Genomic DNA, 15,986 nt, shown 5'->3' on the forward strand with positions numbered 1-15,986 from the left:
AGGACCGGTCCTGGGCCTATAGGACCAATCCTAAGGACCGGTCCTGGGCCCATAGGACCAATCCTAAGGACCGGTCCGAGTCCTTATTTTGCTCATGGGCCTGGGCCCGGTCCTAGGCCCATGAGCTACTAGTCCCATTTGGGACCAGTCCCAAATAGACCCGGGCCCAGGCTGCTTGGGACTAGTCCCTGCCCACCTCTACTCATCAACATAGTGAGCCATTAAAGAAATATACCCATTAGTAGTACAAGAACTCCAAATATCAGAAGTCAAGCATATTCTACCTAAAACCCTCTCTAAAGCAAACTTAATCTTTTCCTTCTCCCTATAATATATCTTTAAGCAACTCGCCTTAGCGGTGTTCCTAGTATAAGGCTTAACTTCATGATTCAGATACATGTGGACATCCTTAATTCCTTCATGCTCCACTATTGAATATGAGTAATTATGTTTTATGATTCCTATTGCCATCTTCTCATGATAAATTTCTTGAGAAATCCTCAAATGTCTCAATTTAGTATGACAATCTATCATCATTTGATCTACACTATTAATGGTACGTTTAGGACAACCTTCCATATGGCGCCTCAAATTCTTAGTCCCATGAGTGGAACTACCATATACATAAAACTTACTACAAATCAAACACCTTGCCCGCACATCCCCATTGTCTTCTTTATATGTTGTAAATTGACCTCAAACATTTGAAACTTTATGTCTTTTTGGACAAATAGTACTACCACTAGAAGGAGGTTGACCTACGGCTACATTACGACCCATTTCTAGTGCCTCATTAAACAAATATGTAGACTCCTCCATGCCAAGCCAATCTAAAGGACACAATAGAGTATTTACATTTAAATTAATTAACCAATCATAACAATTCATTCAAAAAAAAAAAAAAAAACCACTCTCATATATTTTACAAGCAAACTAGCCCTACTAAATGGCTGGATTTTTCCAACTCAATAGTCAACACTCCTGAACTACAATAACTTAATGCTCACAAATCACAATGCAAATAATGATTCTAACATTAATAGAAATTCGAAATCATACAAAAAACTCAATGCTCACAACGCACAAGTCACAATGCAAATAATGCATCAAAACTCAATTCTCACGGTGCAAATAATGGTAGTTAAAGGTATTGTCTTATTTGCCCAAATCATTTGCCAACTTGGTGAAAGCGTTTACCTCTGAGAGTGACGGTTGCTACTGAGAGTTAGGCGACGTCGGAGTGAGAGAGAATGAGAATGAGAGGAGAGTAAAAGCTGCCGTTCGTCGGCATGATAGGGTGAGAGAGTTCAGACTGAGCTGAAAGTTCAAACTGAGCTGAGAGTCGCATCGGAGTAGAATGAGAGGGAGAGGAGAGCTATAGTTGCTGTTGTTTCGTCGGCGGTGGCCTGGGTTTGGGAGCCACCGTTCGTCGGCATGAGTGAGCGCGAGAGAGTTAAGACTGAGTTAAGAGTCATCAGAGCAGAATGACAATGAGAGGAGAGCTGCAGCTGCTGTAGTTTTGCGTGCGACGACCCAGGTTTGAGAGCTATCGTTCGTCGACGATAGTGAGCTCTAACCGTGGTTGTGTGAGTGAGTTGTGAGTGAGCGTGTTGCTGCTACGTGGGAGAAGAGAGTTGAGTGTGTACTCTTGGGTTTGGGAGCTGTCGGTCGTCAGTGATAGTGAGCTCTAACCGTGGCTGCATCCTACGTGAGTGAGCTATAAAGGACCCTTGAGGGAGCCGTGATCGTGCTGCTGCTGCTGCGTGAGAGAAGAGAGTTGAGTGTGTACTCCTGGGTTTGGGAGCTGCCGTTCGTTGGCGACAATGAGCTCTGACTGTGGCTGCGTCCTGCATGAGTGAGCTGTGAAAGAGTCATGAGCGTGTTGCTGCTGCGTGAGAGAAAAGAGTTGAGTGTGTACTGTGAATTTGTGACTGTAGTTTGAGAGAGTGAGAGTTGTGTTTTGAGTTTGACTTTAGTCTTTAGGGTTTGTTTTGTTTTTGTAAATTATTACTTATTTGAATTTTGAATATTTGTTAATAAAAAATTGTATTGTAAATTAATTTTTTTTTTTTTTTAAATTCAATTGCGGGTACCCGTGGGTATTACCCGACCCATTCGCAAATTTCATGGACGGGCCGAGTACAAGTCGCTTTGAAACGGGTCTTTTGGAGGGATACCCGNGGAAGCCTGATTTGGATGAATGGACTTCCAGGACTAGAGTTTGTGATATGTTGCATGATCCTGTGGGTGTCGAGCCTCCAGTAAAATTGATATATATGTTTTATGTCTGCATAATCCTAGGTAGCATGTTCTTAACTGTTACATATGTTACAGGTTAAAATTGCGATGGTTGGGAAGTACACTGGCCTTTCAGATGCTTACCTGTCTGTTTTGAAGGTGAATTCTCTGTCTAGAAACAGTCCTGTTAAGAACTTGGTGAACATATATATATATATATATAGTAGAACTTCTCTACAACCACAATGTTGGTACAACTAAATCTATTACTATGAGGTTATAACTTAATAGAGGTGTAGTTACAAGAATTATTGTTTTAATTAAAAAATTATTGTTTTAATTTCTTATTTTATAATCATGTTTTAATAGTATTAAGATTTCAATTAATTGTTTTAGTAGCATTAGAATAGTATAGAGATAGATATCAAGGAGTCATTGTAAAATTGATTGATCAGATTCAACTTCACTACACTAATCAAATAGATATTAATATTTTCCTCAATCATCCAAATGAACAACAAGTCGTGTATGCTTTAACTGAAAAAGAAATAATTACTAGAATTAAATAAGAAGAGGAAAGAGATAATTCTGAGGATGATAATACAAAAATATCAAAAGTTTCATGGTAAGAAACTCCAACCATGCTTGAGAAATTAGAAATATTTTGGCTTCAATAAGAAGGTGTTTATACTGGCAACTTATTATGTATCTGTAAGATAAAAGATGTAATAATAACTCTAAAGCATAAATTATTGTCCCAAACAACTTTATATATTACTATATAAAGACAAGTTCCTTAAGACGGGACTTAGAAAAATTATAACTTATTAAAATATGAAATTTATTCTTATTTACAATTGGTCTAAGTTGGGACTAGAATTTTTTATGACTACATGAAGGTTTTTCCTATATAGAGTATCATTATAAAGAGATTCTACTATATATACAGGGGCGGATCCAACCTACTTTTGGCCCACCCTCAATTCTTTTTACTAGTATATATAATTTTTAGATTTTGGCCCACCTTAACAAAAATATTAATGGACAAAAATATTAATATGTAATTAGTTTTTATTTTGGCCCACCCTAAAAAAAATTTCTGGATCCGCTACTGTATATATATATATATATATATATATATATATAAAACTTCAAAAAATAAAAATGGTGAGAAATTGTTTCGTATAAAATCTGTTAATCTATCAAGCTTGTGTCTACTAGATGGATAAAACTAAAATAAAATGAAAAGATTGTGTAAGTTGTTATTAAAACACATCATTATCTAACTAAATGCTATGCTTACTTCTCTAGTCTTTTATCTTTTTAATGCTCTCTCTAGTTACCTCACATTCTTTGTTAATAATAATTTTTGTATATTGTATATAAAATAAAAGAATGTTAATTGCTAAGTTAAAATGGTAATGAAAATTTTCTCTTGTCTAGTTAGGAATCTTTCAAATGAGACGTCACCAAACAATAAATATTTTAAATAAAGATTAAATTTTTTAAACACACTTTCAACATTAATTAATGTATGTTACAATAGGGTTCTCTTGGTTTGGTTTGACTCCCCTGCTCTTCTTATTAATTTGGTTTGGTTTGAACTATTTTTATTATACCTAAGGCTAAGAGTTGATGTTTTTTTAGCTCAAATTAAATAATCTTATATATGCTTTAACTAGGAGTTAATTTATAATAATAATAATAAAAAATTATTAGTCGAAAGTAACTGGCATTTCCATAAACCTTGACAGTTGTAACTCTAATTAAAGCTACAATAATTTTAACCTAATAGCTTCTATACTTTACAAAGTTAATTACAACTTAAAATATCATATTTCTAATAAAATATAAATTAATAATAAATATTCTTAGTAATATGGGATTACGTATCTCAGTTTTGTTTTTACATTCATGCAATATATATATAAATAATTTAAGAGAAAGATAAATTAAATAAAAGGATAAAAATATTAAAAGATAGTGCTTTTTGGTATTTGGGATTATTATTTTGGATAAAAGACTGCTATTATTCCAATCATTTATCGTTATAAAAAGTAAACTTGAAATAGAAGCAACAGAGTTAAAAAAATAATTTGGAAAAAGTTAAAAAGTCAAAAGTAGTTGGAAGGTTTAATCTGAGAAACAATATTATGGGCAAGAAAAGAGTATGATGGATTGATACTAATAGATAATATTAGAAAGGCCAACTTTTCTCGCCATATCCGCCCACCCTACTCTCTTTCCAACTCTTTTATCCTTTCAATTCATTCATTAACTTTTCTTCTTGTTTGTATATATATATATATATATATATATATATATACACATCACTATGTCTCTCTGCTGTTTCTTAATTTGAAATTGTCATTCATCAGCATAAGAAGAACACTGATCCAACGGCGACGATGGGATTGTTGAGAGATGAAGGTTTAGTTTACAAGGCAGTGAGTGAGGTTGATGTTGATCCTCAAAGCGATCATGTTTATCTCAAAGCCAATGTCAAAGGTTCGATTTCGATTCCCTTGGATCAAATTGTGTGTATGTTGGGGAATATAGTAATTAGTTGCAGAGAGAATTGCAGTTGTACTAACCCACTCTGTAATTAGTTGCACAGAGAATTGCAGTTGTTTTCATCATTAATTATGATATTTTATTCTTGTAGCTCCTCGAATGGCTGGATTTGTGGTTAAAATATTTGTTTGGTTTTTGGAGATGCCTATCTTTGGACAAGTGTTGTTGTACTTGTTGAAGAAAAATAATCTAATTCATAAGGTATCCCCTTATACCTTTACCTTCACCTTTAATTGATTGCAACAATTATGGGCATGTTTGATTTATTATTTCTGTCCATATTCTCAATCCTATTCTTCAAATAAAGTTTAGCACATTATTCTAGAATTATTATCCTTTTTTTAATTATTTTTAGACGTTATTAATTTCATTAGATACCCCCGAAAAAAAGTTTAAAAATTAACAAAAACACTCCCGTGACCTATACTTGTCAGATTCTAGCAACTACTATCGGTGGTAGCCAGAATCTGCCATAACGGTGAATTATCGACAGAAACTGGCCGGTAATTCACCTATCTGGCCTTTTCCGGCCAGATCCACAATGGATTTGACCGGAAAAGGCCAGATCCAGCCGTCAGCGATTACCAAAGATGATCATCGTTTTGGCCTTTTTCGACCATCGCGGCCACAATAGGCCATAGCCGATCAGATTCATGGTGGATCTAGTTAGAAAAGGCCATAATGACGCGTTACGACACATATCTAACCGGTCTGTGTTGTAACACGATTTTTTGGCTAGATTCCAGCGGCGGTGGCTGGAATCTGGCACTGCAGGTGGTGGGGGTATTTTTATCATTTTATATATCGGAGTATTTAATTAAATTAGTAAACCTAGGGGCTTTTTTATAAATTTTTAAATTTTACCTCATAATACTCCTCTATTCAACTATCTAATATTATTTCTAAAATCTTATCTAAAATAATAAACCAACGCACCCCATGCTATTTTTCTGTGTTACCCTACCATCCTAGCCAGGTTCTGCATTTTTACTATCCCATTTTGAATGTCTCCACCACAGTTGACTCATTTTGACCTAATTAAAATATTAATTTAAATTCTCAACTTGTCTATTTTGCTGTGGCCCAACATAGTTGTTGGCCATGATTTACCAGATCAACACTGCCCGTAATATGATCGGCTTGGCAAGGCTTAGATCAGGCTATACTAGGCCAGGCGCTAGGCACCGGTGGCTAAATCAATCCTTAATTTAAATTCTCAACTTGTCTATTTTGCTGTGGCCCAACATAGTTGTTGGCCATGATTTACCAGATCAACACTGCCCGTAATATGATCGGCTTGGCAAGGCTTAGATCAGGCTATACTAGGCCAGGCGCTAGGCACCGGTGGCTAAATCAATCCTTATATATATATATATATATATATATATATATATATATATATATAAAGGTACACACAACAGAATTTATAATTTCTATAGCTTTAAGTTAAATAAACTTTAATTTTGAAAATATTTGGAATTTGTTTGGTAAAGTAACTTTTAAAATGTGTTGATTTTGAAAATCTAATGGTATGTTGTAAAATAGATTTTTAAATTGTTTTGATCCGTATAACAACGAAAAAATGGCTAACTTTTATCTCTCCAACATAATATTTATTTATTTAAAAAAAAAAGTAATTTATGTAAATTTTAATAAATTTTGAAAAGGGAATTAATTAAAAATAGACTGTTAGCACGATCGTTAGACCGCTATTTGTGGTACACAACATCAGAATAATCGATGCAAGGCGATCTATTTGATGCTAGTTAAATCATTGACGTCCTCTGTAACGTTTAGTTGTAGAGTAGCTTGAATGTGAGAGGGCAATACAACTCATCCAAATTTTCTTCACTTAAAAATTAAAATGTGTTTTCAGGTTTATTTTATTTGTCTACTGAGTGAGCGCAGGTGAAAATCCTTTTTTTTTTTTTTTTATTATTGTAGGGGATTTCTGATTTTTTCAAAGTTTTATGATATTTTTAGAGGGTTTTAGATAATTTTAAGGGTTTTAATAGTTTCAGATAATCGTTGGGACCTTTTTTACGCAAGGGCAGAGAATTAACTATCAATAAACCCATTGACAAAGATCGGAATTTGAGTTCAGTTTCCCTAAAATTATTAGGGATTTCACGCATTTTACTCTTTAGTATGAAAGAAATTCGATGAAAATATTTGTTTAGGTAACAAGAACAAGTGTTCATTTCTTGCTGGAAAACATGCAATAATTTACTTGTGGAAATGCCCAGATGAACATGAAGATCTAAGGAGCCCTCTTATTCCCTCAATAGTAATTTCATTGATGTTGTTTCACAGATCATTCACCAATGCAAAAAACCTCTTTTATTGCGTCAATTGGTGCATAATTTTAGTATTGCTTAATTCTTTTATTAGTCTCTGTTATTTTGAGCTACAAATCATTTAATAACATGTTTTCTTCAACTTTGGCAGCTTATTACAAACGCAGAACTTGAAGAACCACCTCTCTTTGTTCCTTTGCATCCCTATGAAGGTTGGTTTCCATAAACTATTTGCTATTTTTGCATGGACTGTAATTGCTTCACCACATTATTTAGTAAACAATCTTGCATTGTATTTAAGATTGAGTGATACAATAATTTGATTTTCTTGTTTTGCAATCTCATACAACTTTCGAATTTATGATAACTACTGTTTATTCATCCATTGCATTCAATTATTAACTGTATCTATCTACAGCTTATATTTCATTTTGTTTTCAAGATTTAATAGTTTATCTTCTTTCTGACTTTAGATCTTAATGAACAACAAGTCAAACACATTGCTTCTCATTTATCTCCACCTGAACAAGTTCAAGAGGCCATACACTGTCTGCCTTCATCTTTGCCTTCACATAAACCTAAGTTTCATCGCTGGACAATACTGGATTATGCAAGAGCCTATAGTTCTGGAGAAATAACCCCTCTCATGGTAATCTTCTCACTACATTTTTATTTTTTATCCTATTTGCGGAAACTCAAATTATTGTATAGTCTGCAATGTTGCTTTAAAAAATTTCACATGTTTTTTCAATCTCTCCTCTGAAACCTTAACTATAAAATGGTGTATTTGTGCAATACATATTTCCCCAAGGAATATATTTTTGGTTTGTACAGATTGCAGAGCGGTTTTTAGCAGCTGTCCGTGAATCTTCAAGCCTTCCACTGCAAATGTCATTCTTCATTAACTATGATGCTGAGGATATTCTACGGCAAGCTACCGAGTCAACTCTTCGATATGAAAAAGGTATATACTGATAAACCAGATTCTATGTATTTCTGTAAGGAAAATACCGTATTTGAATGCTGTATATTCTTCTAAGTAGTTAATTACTTACTGCTGTCATCAATTAAGTTAAGGTTGCAGTCCTGTATTGGAATCTACTGCCGTTAGAAATTGTGTTAAGCTCTATGAATTTCTTTAAGATCATCTGACTATATTGCTTTTGGCCAATAATCTTTCTATAAATGTCTTGATTTTGGTATTCTATTTTCTCAGACCATTTCATAAGTATGCTTGTCCAATTGTTACAGTATTGTTTATGTTTCTATTTATTAGCTATGAAACAGATCGTGCATATTTTAATCTTCATCTTATTCTCATTATGGTGCTCTCCAGGACAACCAATATCGGTTCTAGATGGAGTCCCAATTGCTATAAAGGATGAAATAGATTGTTCTCCATATCCAACTACAGGTAACCTGATGTTCCATGGTTTTCCACTGACAGAGTTTCTTTAGTGAAAGCAGTCTTCTTGTTCACATCAGTTGATTATTTATTTCATCTTCAGTTATTTCACTCATTTTTGTATTGGTTGTTATAGGAGGTACGAAGTGGTTGCCCAAACTTAGACCTTGTACAGCGGATGCATGTTGTGTAGCGCGCCTTAGACAATGCGGTGCGATACTTGTTGGGAAAACTAATATGCATGAACTCGGGGCTGGAACAAGTGGAATAAATCCTCATTACGGGTGAGAAATTTCATCCTTAGATGTCTCTTCTTAAGCTAAAAGTTGCCTTATTGGAATTATTTGGTGCTCTTTATAGATTCCATTTTACCTTTTTGATCCCATGTGACTGATATATAGACCATGTTGCATTTGCCCCACCAAAAGTTAAATAGTCTAGATTATATTATAATATCATTTGGGATTTATACGCATGGAAGATGACATATTTATTTCATGAGTATTGTAGGGTTACCAGAAACCCATATGATACCAACAAAATCTCTGGAGGTTCTTCAAGTGGATCTGCTGCAGTGGTGTCTTCAGGATTATGCCCCGTGGCCCTTGGTGTCGATGGAGGAGGTAATTTACACAATATTTTCCACTTAAAAAGGATCAGTGCTTAGAGGAAATCTGAATTTGATGATTTTAGCAGCATAAAACATTGCATCAAACTTTTTTGTTCCTGGATGCTGGTAATGGTTAATTATAATAAGATTACTTAGTACCGAACTTAAGACTTTTGTTAAAGGTAATTGGAATATAGAACTTATGTCAAGATGTCTCGATCAAACAGAAGTTAAATGCTGGAGGCAACTCAACCTAAATAACCAGATTCACATCAAACAGGATACTTGGTTATTGAGATTTCTTTTTTTTTTTGGTGTTCTTAATTAAATGAGAAATTAAAATAATTGAAACTGTGCCAATACTTACTAGTTAGATTGTGTCATTGGAACATATAACACCTTGGAATATTTCAGTGGAGGCTAGGAGTACATTTTGAAGATGTTGATCGAATTTACTGGATAAAGAGAGTTTTTAGGATACAAAGAGAGACATGTGCCATCTTGTAAGATTATGATGTATTAAGAGGTGTCTCAGCCTCAATAAAGAAATTCATGAAGAGATTATAGAAGAATGGCATTTTTCTCAATATCATGCTTCAAGTACATCTGAAAGAAAACAACTGCCTGAAGTAACAAGTATTCCCAAACATTCCGTTACTACATTCAAGAACCTAGAAGACCATAGGCTGTTAGATTATGAGATAAGAAAGGGCAGATTAGTAGTTGGATGCAACTACAGAGGCAGACTTGTGCAACTTTTTATCTTTTTGATAAATGTGATCAACCTTTTCTTTAACTGAAAAATGTTTCTCTTGTAATGTTTATTTAGGATCCGTGCGAATGCCAGCAGCACTCTGTGGTGTTGTTGGTTTGAAACCAACTTTCGGGCGTATACCTCTTTCTGGGTGAGGAATAAGCATTTGCACTTGTGTGTAAACTCTATTTCAGTGCTCTTTAAGTTTCATATGCAAGGACATTTTGAGACTTTTTAACATGTTAATAGTGACGATTGTTTTTAGTGTTCTCCCTTTCAACTGGACAGTCGGGATGGTTGGAATACTAGCTGGTACTGTAGAAGATGCATTTATTGTGTCAGTGTTCTCTCTCTGGTTCTCTTGGCATTTTTTTCATCAATTTAAATTTACAAACTCATCTCCTAATTGGTCTTTTTTAGTTGGAGGTATAACAGAAACCACTTTATTTTGTTCAGTTATGCAGCTATTAACGGCCCACTTCCAACCCCCCAGTCTACTACTTCAGTGGTAAGACTTTCATCCCATTAGCTACTACTTTTCCTTAACTATCCAAAAGCTTACAATTCTCTATTTTTTATCAACAGAAATGAAACGTGGACGTTTTGTAAGGAAGTTATATGTTGATTTTGCATATGTCATATAGATGGCACAATATAAACTCTGTTTTCCATGAACGGCCAAAAACTATGACATAGAATAGAGTTCAACCAACAACAGTAGAATTCATCCTCCATGGTATTGTCAAACTGAAGGATCAACATCTGATTTCATAGTGAAATGTGACATCTTTTTTTGTTTGAATCAAAGCTTCAATTCTGTAAGACAATAAATAATAAGCACGTACAAAAATTTACTACATACATTTCTTATAGCAATAAGATAAGGCACATGGACCACAAGTAGCGAAGATATATGATTTTTATTTATATTTACTTTGCAGTACCATAAGTATTTTGGCATTATTCCGTCCTTGTTATGTCTTTCCTCTACCGCTTACCTATACAGATTCCTCAGCCAATATGAGGATGTACCTTCTATTTATTTATTTATTTTTTCTTTTTTTTTTTTTTGGTATACGGATAATCTACCAGCCCAAAGTATATTTTCCACTGCTAAAGTCAACAATATCATTATCAGACATCAGATTAGCCAAGTATGAAGAGGTTAGTAATATGATTTATCTAAATTATTACATTTATGATCAAATTTAAGTTCATTGGATAGAGGCTAATTCTAACCTTGTACTAAATTTTTAAACCACTATTCGGGGTCAATTAGTGGTTTAATGATTCCAGTAATGATGTCAGAATATGCTGCTCTTCTGCTATGGACCAGCTTTGTGAGCACTATAATTGGAAGGTATAACGAATAGCTGCTTCTTTTTACAACTAAGTGGTACCACTTCTGCAATAATAGACATCTAGTGTACTATATATTTATAGCATCATTTATTTTCTTTCCAATTTTGTTAGGATTTTTTTTTCATTCTTATATTTTCTAGGTAGAATTCCTTATTCAGGTTTATTTTTATTTCCCACTAGATGTTAATTAATTTTCTAACTAGGACTTCGGCAGGCATGATTCATTATTTAGTTTTGTGGTACAAACATGCTTATGAATGAATATTAGCATTTTACACTTAAAAATTTTACTGATATTTTTCCCTCAATTTCTGTCTAAGTTTTCGCTTCCTCTCTTTTACTCCCTTGAAATTTTCATCAACATCGGAAAAACCTTTTTGCTTTCATCGCTATTTGTATGTTGAATATGAAAAGAATTTTAATGATTGCTTGCATGCTAATGTTCCAAGGCCTTGTTGTGTGTAAGACTGTACCGGTTACTATACCAGAGATAGAAGCTATGCGTCTGGCACATTATTTGACGATTGGATCAGAGTGTACCACATCACTTTCTTCTTATCTAGAAAAGCTGTATGTCAATTTCAACCCCCTAATGTTATCAATTTCTTTTCACAAATATTCTAAATTGGGATGCTGACGCTTGAATCTCGTCGAAATAGGAATTATGCAGAAATAGGGTGGGATGCAAGAGTAGCACTTAGTGTTTATGGTGCTTTTAGCAGCAATGAGTATATAAAGGCGCAGAAAGTGAGGTACATGATAGTTAAGATTTACTTAATTCAATTATTATCATAATTATTTATATATTTTTGCTTAAAGAGTATTTAGTTACTACTTACAATAAGTGAGAATTGGAAGAAATAAAATCTCTAAAAGTTTTATTTCTGTTAAGAGACCTATATTATGCACACATTGAATTGAAGCAGAGAAACCCTGTCGACCAAAGAAGCTGATCTGAATTGTCTTCCTTGGACAGAATATCTTGAAATTTGAAGATGGCTTCAACTGAACAAATAATGTAAATGTATTGAAATTGCGTAATTCCAATCTCCAAAACTTAATTTCAGAGGGTTCATATTTTTTTATACTCTTCTCAGAAAGAAAGTTCAATACATATGACATAATGGTATTTATTTTTCAACAATAGTCATTTATTTTGATAGGTTCTAGGATGTTTAGTATGATTTTCAAACAAGCAGCAACATTAGTGTTCACTTACAATATTAATTCACATTTGTACATCTTATTAATTCATAATCCATGGTCTGCATAGGCTTCCCTATCAGTAAACCTATAATATTCATTTGTTCAGTTACTTGGCTTCTGTAAGACATTCCTATTCTGATGCCAACTTGTATGCATATCCATAGGAATCGCCAAATGCAGATTCATCAAAAAATATTTGATAAGGCAGATGTCATAGTTGTTCCAACAACAGGGTAAGTTTTCATGCTCTAGTTACATTTCATATAATTAAACAATATTTGATTTTCTTAATCTTTTACCCATAATATTTTTGCGAATAAATTTTAGCCTATGATCTTGAACCAATTTCGTTTCCTTGTCAATTTTACAAACTTAACTGAGATAAAACTACACACTGTTTTTTGCATTCCCCTCTTAAACTTCTGGCAATAACATCTGATTATATGATAGCGTGACAGCATACCCAATAAAGGATGATGCTCTAAAGACCGGTGAACTTGATTACATAAATGGAGGTGTGAAAGGAATAATAAAATAGTTGTTTACGTAAGATGTTCATTTTATAAACCTAATGTAACTTGAACTTTCTATTTCAGCTGCACTTGTTCGGTATTCAATAGCAGGAAATTTTCTGGGTTTGCCAGCAGTGACAATTCCAGTATAATCTAACCGATCCTTTAATTTCTTTTGCTTGTTATCCATTGGTAGTGCCAATTTTTCATTATTTGATGTATTGTTGTTTGTTATAGGTTGGATTTGATAAAGCAGGCTTGCCTATTGGCCTCCAGTTTATAGGGAAGCCATGGTCTGAACCCACATTGATCCATATAGCATTCGCAATGCAGGTATAATATGATGCATGTAACAAATTTTGGCAAGTTTTTGCCCCACAGGAATTTTTGTCAGACTAATATTTAAGCTCATTATTTGCCTTCTACTAAGTTTTGAAACTAGTTGATTTTGATTATTGCGTGTATATGTACTGGTTAGGCAACTAATATATGTAAGGCCTGCTGATACGTGAGCTACTTTGTTTCAGGCCCTGCGCATCGCAGACAACAGAAAGCCAAAGGTTTTCTATGATCTGCTCAATAGTGAGTAAAAGCACCTGGAAACTCTGTAACACATTAAAGGTTAACCTGAATTTCAAACTCTTTATTTACACTATATGTAGCCAAAGTTTTAATTAATCTTTGAGATTAATAAAATGAACTGCTATGTTTGTCTATGTCGCAATGATCAAATGCAAAAGTCTATCTAGTTATTTGATTCACAGTTTCAAAATCTTTTGAAAGAATAGATAGGCCTTTTTTTGTAACTTTCCCATGTTATATGGAGCCATATAACATAGGATTGTTATTATTTATTAGTGCCGCATTAGATTCTGTATTAGCCTAGATATATATAGTTCAATGCCAGCAAAATTATAAAGTTCAAACTATTAGATTTCTTTTAAATCACTTAATTTCACTACAATATTTCTCTTAATATAGGTTTTAATTCTCTCACATTTACCTCAACACTCATCTTCCCACTAAATTGATCTTAAAAACAAAAAAAAAAATTCTTATTCAATGATACGGCAAAGCAAGGACCTGTTCCAACCTTGTTACCTCCTACTTCAATTCCCCTAAATGAGAAAAACTCAACTCCTCTAATGAAAATTGTCTATTCTCATCAAGAGTATTTAAAGTTTTTTACTTCGCTGTATAAATCATAATATCATAAGTTTCTTATTCAATTATGCAATTAAAAGGCGTATTATCAAGTATCTACCTTGAGGCTCTGTGTTAAAACCCGGACCGGATTGGCCGGTCTGATCGGGAGCCGTCTTTTACTTCAGTCAGGGTTTACATAAACTGGGAATGTCAATAAACCTGTTTTGGACCGGTAAAGGACCGACAGAACAGTACAAAACAGTTGAACCGACCAACCTGGGGCTTAAAACGGTTAGTCTAATTAAAAAAAAATTCATATTCCTAAACTAATTTCAGCACCGTTTCATTATCTTCCATTTTCATCTTCAACTGTAAAGAAGAAGTAAGGGGAGGGGAAGGGAAGGGAAGGGAAGGAAGAAGAAAAAGAAGAGGAGACACGAGAAAGAGTAAGGAAGAATATTAGAAGAAAGAAAAGAGGAGATGAAGAGAAAGAGAGGGAAGAAGAAAGTGAAGAAAAATTACAGTAGAGGAAGAAGAAAGTGACGAGGAGTGATGGGAGAGAGAGAAAATAGGAAAAAGAAAGAAATTGATGGAGAGTGATGGCATGATGGGGAGAGAGAGAAAAGTGAAAGATGGAAGTAATGGGGAGAGAGAAAAAATAATTAATAATAAAACTTAAGGGTGTATTTACTTTATTTTAAACTTACAGGGGTTTATATGTAACTTTTCGGGATGTATTTGCTGGTTTTCAAATTTATAACAATTAATGGAATTGTTTAAAGATGGGACTGTTACATACCGGTCAGACCAATCGGTCAAATCGGTTGGATCGGTCAACCCGCGAACCGGCCCTTTGACCGGGTCAACGAACGGTCTGGTTTTTAAAACAATGCCCTGAGGTTTACGTTTTTCTTAATATCCTCCATGACGTTTTAGAAATCTCCATCACCTGCCCTGACTGAGGCTAATGCTAATCAAAACTATTGAGTGCCGAAATGTTCCAAAATCAAATAAGGAAACAAAGAATTTGAAAGATAAATTGTTGAAATCAGAAACCATGTGGGATGTCAATAATTGTTCAAAAATCATGGTTGCCGAAATCTTGTTCAAACCATGGCAACCGAACTAATAAATTGTTCCAAAATCATGGCTGCCGAAATCTTCCAAAAATTAATTAAGAAACGGTTCAAAAAATCATGGCCACTAAAATCTTCCAAAATTCAATTAAGAAAACAAAAAATATAGAGTCGCCGAGTTAAGAAATGGTTCTTAAAAAAAAAATGCAAGAATTTTGGTAATAAGAAACCACTAACTCCTAGTCTTGAAAACCATCTCTCCCATCTTAACGAAACCTCCATTAATCAATCAAATCTACAAATTCATAGTTTCAGTGGTGTTTTCATACTTTTCCAAAACATTGGGGGCGTACTTTCTTGTCTCTCACATAATAAAAATCCCTGTATTTTATGTTAACTGGATTTTCTGTTTAATATACAACTAGCTTTGGGTCTTACTGAAAACAACATGGGGTGGTGGCGCAGTTGGCTAGCGCGTAGGTCTCATAGCTACGATTAATCCTGAGGTCGTGAGTTCGAGCCTTTCTCACCCCAATAAACTGTTTGTGAGTCGTGACCTCTTTTTCAATGGAATCTCGATAATTCTAATTCATGATATTGGATTTTGACAGCCATATGATCGCATAAGATTGACTTCCACAATATATAGCATGAAAGCAACACTATACTTTAATATTTTCTTTTCGTATTTACCAGGCACAATGTGTAATACAAGTGCTATTCAGTATTCGTAACAAGTATAAATTGCCTTTCTTTACAGTGAAAAAACTCAACCATTTACACTATTACTTCATTGTATGATTGTA

General features: G+C 34.0%; 1 protein-coding gene across 2 annotated transcripts; it reads left to right on the plus strand.

The window, feature by feature from the left end:
- The first annotated feature begins 4,542 nt into the window (after nucleotides 1-4,542).
- Nucleotides 4,543-13,674, plus strand: LOC116105115 (fatty acid amide hydrolase). 2 transcript variants are annotated; one of them, XM_031391542.1, is made up of 20 exons: nucleotides 4,544-4,746; nucleotides 4,904-5,013; nucleotides 7,261-7,321; nucleotides 7,583-7,758; nucleotides 7,944-8,073; nucleotides 8,446-8,523; nucleotides 8,651-8,798; nucleotides 9,025-9,137; nucleotides 9,954-10,029; nucleotides 10,144-10,215; nucleotides 10,335-10,386; nucleotides 10,971-11,042; nucleotides 11,158-11,238; nucleotides 11,707-11,810; nucleotides 11,900-11,992; nucleotides 12,611-12,679; nucleotides 12,897-12,961; nucleotides 13,043-13,104; nucleotides 13,196-13,291; nucleotides 13,486-13,674. In XM_031391542.1, exons 1-20 carry the CDS (start codon nucleotides 4,647-4,649, stop codon nucleotides 13,546-13,548), a joined length of 1,821 nt encoding a protein of 606 aa, XP_031247402.1. In that variant the 5' UTR covers nucleotides 4,544-4,646; the 3' UTR covers nucleotides 13,549-13,674. The 2 variants fall into 2 exon arrangements, 1 of the variants encoding a protein (XP_031247402.1); XR_004124023.1 differs by lacking the exon at nucleotides 12,897-12,961 and having other exon boundaries at nucleotides 4,543-4,746; nucleotides 13,486-13,531.
- The last annotated feature ends 2,312 nt before the right edge of the window (nucleotides 13,675-15,986 follow it).

Source organism: Pistacia vera, unplaced genomic scaffold, assembly GCF_008641045.1.
Source record: "Pistacia vera cultivar Batoury unplaced genomic scaffold, PisVer_v2 Contig492, whole genome shotgun sequence".
NCBI classification, from domain to species: domain Eukaryota; kingdom Viridiplantae; phylum Streptophyta; class Magnoliopsida; order Sapindales; family Anacardiaceae; genus Pistacia; species Pistacia vera.

Bases quoted from the DNA above. Each gene is read 5' to 3' on its own strand.
- LOC116105115 (XM_031391542.1), top strand. From the start codon at position 4,647: ATGGGATTGTTGAGAGATGAAGGTTTAGTTTACAAGGCAGTGAGTGAG. The intron at 12,680-12,896 runs GTAAGTTTTCAT...ATTATATGATAG, and splicing joins ATAGTTGTTCCAACAACAGG to CGTGACAGCATACCCAATAA. The intron at 13,292-13,485 runs GTATAATATGAT...ACTTTGTTTCAG, and splicing joins ATATAGCATTCGCAATGCAG to GCCCTGCGCATCGCAGACAA.